The sequence below is a fragment of the Panulirus ornatus genome, chromosome 5 (genome assembly GCF_036320965.1).
Source record: "Panulirus ornatus isolate Po-2019 chromosome 5, ASM3632096v1, whole genome shotgun sequence".
Lineage (NCBI taxonomy): Eukaryota > Metazoa > Arthropoda > Malacostraca > Decapoda > Palinuridae > Panulirus > Panulirus ornatus.
Window position 1 is genome coordinate 41,743,531 of NC_092228.1, and position 7,500 is coordinate 41,751,030.

General features: G+C 37.5%; 1 protein-coding gene across 12 annotated transcripts in view; it reads left to right on the plus strand.

The window, feature by feature from the left end:
* The first annotated feature begins 873 nt into the window (after positions 1-873).
* The window catches only part of Usp47 (ubiquitin specific protease 47), a 78,718-nt gene continuing 72,091 nt past the window's right edge, over positions 874-7,500 (plus strand). For 6 of the 12 annotated variants that reach the window (XM_071662103.1, XM_071662114.1, XM_071662116.1 and 3 more), the window contains exons 1-2: positions 882-999; positions 7,295-7,334. In XM_071662103.1, coding sequence (XP_071518204.1) covers positions 7,317-7,334 — 18 coding nt within the window. In that variant the 5' untranslated portion in view covers positions 882-999; positions 7,295-7,316. Of the gene's footprint in view, positions 1,000-7,294; positions 7,335-7,500 lie in introns of all 12 variants that reach the window. The other 6 variants (XM_071662110.1, XM_071662120.1, XM_071662104.1 and 3 more) reach the window with 5 other exon arrangements.

The following is a 7,500-nucleotide window of genomic DNA, read 5'->3' on the forward strand; positions in this document are numbered from 1 at the left end:
GCCACTATTCCTTTTTTTGTGTAATAAATACAAATATTTATCTTCATTTGCACCAAGGATATATATATATATATATATATATATATATATATATATATATATATATATATATATATGTGTGTGTGTGTGTGTGTGTGTGTGTGTGTTTGTGTGTGTGTTGTGTGTGTGTGTTGTGTGTGTGTGTTTGTGTGTGTTGTGTGTGTGTGTGTGTGTGTGTTGTGTGTGTGTGTGGTTGTTGTATCCTTTGTGTGTACTGATTTGTTTATTTCATTTACATTTAATTACGAAAAGGCTCACGCTGTGCCCTGCATCAACTCCAAATATTGCCGTTTTTAAGACAAAAATGCAGAAAAAGACAATACCTGTATACGCTTTAGTAAATATATACCTTTATTCCTCCGTAAATTAATACCTTCTAGTGGTTGTAAATATGAAAGTTGTATGTTATGAGGAAAAGAATTGGTTAAGCGCGTATTTCATCATTGATTCAAGTCATGTGCTTAAAAAAAAAAAGACTGAGTTACTCATTAAAAATTTTTGACCATCATAGAAAACCTGTAGTGTCGAGACCATTAGAGAAAACGATGTGAAGACGTACCAGCTGATCTGATATTTAGTTCCTCGAGTTGACAATAGATGGCAGGCCGGCGGCTCACCATCCCTCCCCTAACACTAAGCCCTTCTAAAACATACTCCCATTCCAATAACTAACCTCCATAACCCTCAGAAATATTCATCATCTCCATATAACCCAATAAACAATATATTTACTATGAGATAAGTGATAAATGAATTATCCTCGAGGGTGGGAGAGGCGATTTAAAAGTATATTCTTGGGGGGGGGGAGAGGGAAAGTACTGGAACGTGATCTGTTTTGGGATGTTGTCATCGGGAAGTGTTGAGAGGGTATGTGGTGACTTCTAGTTCACCCGAGTTTATCTTTGGACTAAATTACCTTCCCTCTCCCTCTCACCCACCCCCACACACACACACTTAAAGGTAAATAACATCCCATTATTTATCGGCCGCAGTTGTATTATTTAGTGTCATTTATCGCCACGCTAGAGCGTCATTTACGTCCTTTTTTCCCCTCCTCTCCTCTCTCTCTCTCTCCCTTTTTGGCCCAGGGAGAGAGAGGGAGAGAGTGTGTGTGGTGGTGGTTTACTGGTGATGTAAATAGTCTCTCTTTCTCTCTATTTACAGTGGGAGGGGGGGGAGGGGAGGTTGTTAAGTAGAAAGTGTAAGTACGACACGAGGCCCTAGTTCACGGACGTGTGTGTGTGTGGGCACCCCCCCTCCTTAGTCCTATAGAATACGGGCAGGCGTGGCACAGGCGAACAACCCCATGGATCGAGGCGAGAGACGGAAATATTATAATTTTCAGGAGTTTTTTGGGAAATTACATTCGTGTGTGTGTGTGAGGTTGATAATGGTGTGGCCGAGGCTTATTAATGTAATTTGAGGTTGACCTTAGGTCAGGGGAGAGGTTTTTGCATCTGCTGGGGAAAAGCCCTTCGTCTACATCTATGTAAATGACGGTGTAGTGACGTGTGGGTCATTATCATTATCATTAATAGATAGGAATAGATAGATGATAGATTGATGGATCAGTGCTGCCTCTTTGGCTAATGACTGTTAATGGTAGACCTGACCTGGGTTGCCATCGTATGTATATTGTGTAAATGGTGCTTATGTGCTTTTATATATGATTGGTATTTCAATATTAATTATTTTTGTTACTGAGTTTGATGTATGTTTATTATTCAACCATGTTTTAAATGTTTCGTATGTCAGAAATACGAGAAAAAGTGTATATTTTAGGTGTACGTTAGTTTACTGTCGTAGTGGTGAAAATTTTATCAAATGATTTGTATCGGAACAAATTCTTACGTGTGGTCAGAATTATTAGAGATCATGGAATAAACATTAACTAAGTGTTAAAAGTAACAGTAACATCAAAGAACGTACCCAAGGTAGCATTAAGTGATCCAAATGTAAGTACTCGTCAGAATTTATTCTACGTAAAGCAATTTCATAGGATTTTCTTGAGTATAATTCAGTAAAAAAACCTATGTCCGTAAGATTCATTTTTATTGTGATGTTTGTGTTACAAATGCAGTGTTATTCCGGGTTAAAATGAGCTTTGCATTTTTTTAAAGATGAATGGATATTAACAGTATTTAACGTTGAAAGTATGATTAGATATCTCTACCTTTCTTAGACGTTTACAAGGGATTGAATATAGGGTTCTTGCGCCTTACAAATTTAAGTCTTATGAATGATTTTGTATTTATGGAACCATGACCAGTCCGATGTGAGGAAGGCCGTGTAAGATTACACGTGTTTGTGTTATCATCTCTCTGCAAAGTCTCGACTGCAATTTCATAGTGCAAATGGGCTGCTTTAATAGAACTTGGATTGAGACTGGTCTGTCCTGTACCTAATTCATATACCAGGAATTTTATCTCAGCGTAATAGTTTTCTTAACCTTACTTTTGAGGCTGTTGTGCTGAAATGCTCATAAATGTTTCTATGTAGCTTATTGAAATTCCATGTTACCTCGTATTTGTAGTCTTAAAGATCCAGCAAATTATGTAATTATGTTGGTATCCAATCCCAACAGTAGCTCATGATGTTTTTCTTTTTAGAATTGTGGAGAGAACATGACATGAATAATTTTCTTTATTTGCAATATTAAAAAGATCGTGAAAAATCATATTACCAGCAGAAGCTACATCATCTTCTCAATTATTCTTGATCTATTTTACCCAGTGTTATGGGTATATCTTATGATTTCACCTTCGAAAGGAATTGATATCATGGTAACAGTATATGAATGATGACTTCAAGGGGTATCTTTGTTCTCACAACTCTATCGTACACTTATGATATGCATTTAGATGTTAAGTAATGCAAAGGAATTGTTTAATTATTGCTGTTGTAGTCTGTTTATCAAAGAATTCTTTACACAGTAGTACTAGTTGTATTGTCAGCTCTTCTTTGTGATCTTCCAAAACTACCAGATGGAAATTTTGAAGCAGCAAATTATGGAGGGCAGCAAAAGTATTACCTCAATTGTGCTTGTTGGATTTATTTTTCCTTTGTTTCTCAGAGAAGGAAATCAGCACATTGGAAGTTTGCACAATGATTATTATCTCAACACGTGGATTAGTAAGCTGTAAGGCATCTCTTGAAAGAAGAGGCAGGTTAATTTTAGTTTTGTAGAATAGCTTTATAGGAAGTGGTGTCCTTATTTTTGAGTGCTTTGCAGACATATTGAAATAGAAAATACTGCTTTTGTAAGGGACGGCGATTAAGGTCAGGTGTTATCGGACTTCACCAGCTTGTGGTAACACCATGAATGAAAAGTCACTTTGTAGAAGGTCATTGGGAATACAATCTCATCAAAGAATTTATTACACCAAAGGAGTCTACGTTTCCGTGCTGCTTTACGCAGCACAGCTCTGTACTACATGAGCATTTAGAAAGGCTCCACAAATCTTTCCATGGATTCTCCTGCCCACCTCCTTTGCTCTGGCTCGTTCCACTGACAGCATTATACATGACAGCTAGAGACTGAATGTATTATACATGACCGCTAGAGACTGAGTGTATTATACATGACCGCTAGAGACTGAGTGTATTATACATGACAGCTAGAGACTGAGTGTAAACAAATGTGGCTTTTGTTGTCTTTTCGTAGCGCTACCTTGTGCACATGTGGGGGGAGGGGGTTGTCATATCGTGTGTGGCGGGGTGGCGATGGGAATGAGTGGGGGCGGACAGTATGAATTGTGTACGTGTGTGTATATGTATATGTCTGTATATATATATATATATATATATATATATATATATATATATATGTATACGTTGAGATGTATAGGTATGTAGATGTGCGTGTGTGGTCGTGTATGCATATACATGTGTATGTGTATGTGGGGTATATGTGGGGTGTTCTTAGACTCTGCCTGCGTATGGCTATGCCACAAGTTGAGTTTCCTTCATAGATGTTTCAACGTCAGTGGACTAAGAGGCAATCTCACCAAGGAACTTTTCACTCCCCTTCCTCTGAGTGGAATGCAATGTCAAAGTTAAAGGAATGCCTTATGTAAAAGCCAGGGTAACATCAAATATATTTAACTTATGCTTGTGCCAGAGTTGGTGAAGGTTTACGTCCTTGATTTACATGTACTTATTTTGTTGCACACTATATTTAGTGCTAACAAAGTGGTGCATTATCCCATTTTGATAGATGGAAGTGATGCAGTTATGTGGTTTGTTTTATGGTGGAATTTTTTTATCTGTGAAAAAAAATGTGCAAACTGTATGTTTTGCAAATTATATGGTAAATATTTTTTTATGAAAATAATATATAAGAATTACTGCCATTATTTTTCTGGCTTAAGTTTTTTGTTCAGGTGGTCGAAGGTCTTACCTTGTGTTCTCTCATCATAGACATTGCTGCTAGGTGCAGAAATTCTCCCGGTTCTGCACATCTCCTTTTTCAAAAACATTGGAAATTCCTCAAATTCCTTAAGATGCATTTGTAAAAAGACCCTTTGTTGATTTTCTCTTGACGAAATGATGAGATTCACCATAAATTTAGGATCTTTGATGATTACAAAAGTTAGAGAGAATATAATCACATACATTACTTCCAGTGCAGAATGGTGAAATAATGGACTCCTTTGGAGTGGGACTTTCATTAACAAGACTGTACAGTAGTCTCTTTTGCTAATGGCTGAAGGTAGAGCCTTGATGTAGGTGACTTTTCATTCGTGTTGTGATCATAAGCATACGAAATCCAGCAATACCTATTAATATGATGGTAGTCTGAGATGAGAAAACATTGAAATCAGCTATGTATCATCGGAATATCATAATAATGATATATTTGATTGATATATTTGCATGTATGTGATTGCCAAACATCTTCTGAGATCGTGGTAATATTAATATCCTTTTTTTTTATATATATATATATATACATATATTCTAACATTTCCATCTTGGTGTCCCAGACTTTAACAGTTCTCATAAGTCAGTACTTTTGATAGTACCGATGCTCAGTGAAAGAATGCTTATGTTGTGAATCCTACCGTATTGTCTGGGTGCTACCTGGGCATCTGCATAGTGCCATAGTCCATTCTTTGGTTTGTTCTGTGTTGCTGAGTTTATCTAAGTACATACATGAAACAGGTAACACTCCATAGACTGTTGAAGAAGGCATCAAAGAACTGGACATGCCTAACCCAAACCTGATTACCACACTTGATGTTAACCAAACTCAAGCTGAGTTTCCACAATCCCCAAACACATCCATGCCAGGTCTTATGATGTATGAAATACAAGGCCTGCCTCCTGCCTTTGCGAGGCATCATACTCATTGCTGCAAGATAACACTTATGTTCACTGACCCTCAGCTTCAACTGGGCCAGATGCTACCCTCAGCACCATGTTTCTAATCTCCTTTTACAATGTGGGTTGTGCATTTTGGGGATGGAAATGAGGAAGTGCAGTTATTGTTTGGATGTTGTATAAACCTCTACATTGGGAAAATAAAGCTCCAAATGTTATTATTTACTTATCCACTCTTAGGTCCCTGTAATGTCATTGATACAAATGGTCTGGCAAAATCTATAATCCAGCAACGGTTCAGCCCCAAGGTTTCTGGGTTTGAGAAATTATTACTGATACTGAAACTGATGTCATTGTCGTGAAGGTTCTAGCACGGTTTGACATTATTTTTTGTCTAATTGTCTCGGTTTAGGTAAAACTATCCTAACAGACAACTTGTTGATAGGTTAGAAAACTGAGTAGTGAAATCTGTTATTGCACATGAGAAGAAATTTAATGGCAAATTAAATGTTGCATTATTATGTCACAAGGATGAAGTTTAATGAAGAATCTGCAATCTAATCTAGTTTATGTTTTGCATTTTGGTTTACTTTTTATGTATGTTACCACAGAAACATCTGTCAATTAGTCTAAGACTCGGAATATTATGTTATCTTGTCTTGATTTTTAGTGTTGTGTAATTTTGATTTTTTATGATAAATTCATTTTAACATAGATATATGTTAATGAGTGGATCTGGGAGTGGATCTGGCAGCGGATGGAACCATGGAAGTGGAAGTGGATCATAGGGTGGGGGAGGGGGCGAAAATTCTGGGATCCTTGAAGAATGTGTGGAAGTCGAGAACATTATCTCGGAAAGCAAAAATGAGTATGTTTGAAGGAATAGTGGTTCCAACAATGTTGTATGGTTGTGAGGCGTGGGCTATGGATAGAGTTGTGCGCAGGAGGATGGATGTGCTGGAAATGAGATGTTTGAGGACAATGTGTGGTGTGAGGTGGTTTGATCGAGTAAGTAACGTAAGGGTAAGAGAGATGTGTGGAAATAAAAAGAGCGTGGTTGAGAGAGCAGAAGAGGGTGTTTTGAAATGGTTTGGGCACATGGAGAGAATGAGTGAGGAAAGATTGACCAAGAGGATATATGTGTCGGAGGTGGAGGGAACGAGAAGTGGGAGACCAAATTGGAGGTGGAAAGATGGAGTGAAAAAGATTTTGTGTGATCGGGGCCTGAACATGCAGGAGGGTGAAAGGAGGGCAAGGAATAGAGTGAATTGGAGCGATGTGGTATACCGGGGTTGACGTGCTGTCAGTGGATTGAATCGGGGCATGTGAAGCGTCTGGGGTAAACCATGGAAAGCTGTGTAGGTATGTATATTTTGCGTGTGTGGACGTATGTTTATACATGTGTATGGGGGTGGGTTGGGCCATTTCTTTCGTCTGTTTCCTTGCGCTACCTCGCAAACATGGGAGACAGCGACAAAGCAAAAAAAAAAGAAAAAAAAATATGTTAATGAATTTCTTTGAAACAAAATATCATGTAACTTTTGAAAAGATGTGTTAGTCGTATTTGTAATTTGGCTTGTCATCTTTAACAACAAGCAAAATTTAAGTCGAATACGATAAAATGCATTGAATGATGGCTATAAGATGGGCTTAAGATAATCATGAGAATCTAGTCTTTTCAAAGGAAGCTGGAACATGTGAGTCTGTGAACGTAATTTTAAGTTTTTAGATATCTTTTTAAAGCGGGAAAGTTCTAATAACTATGCGGTTCTGATGCTGTACAAAATCCATAAAAGCACTCTGTCTAGCCTTTTAGATTTAGAAGTTGTAGTCATCAACAAGGAAAGGATAACTAATATAAGTTGAGTTTCTAGTGTATCTTATTTCTTTCTTAATTTGTGTTTTATTGTCTTTTTCTTGTCTCTATCCACAGAGACCTTGAGCATCTCTGGGTAATGCCCTCCCAGACTGAAGTGAGTACAACCAATCTGTATTGTGAATATGATTAAGTTTTTTATCATGAGTAGGAGTTAGTTTGTACCCTGTCGTATTCTTACAATTACCACTACATTCATATTTCTACGGAACTTGTTGTGTTGTTGTTGAAGATGGTGGTATACACAGTTAGTGTTGTGGGGC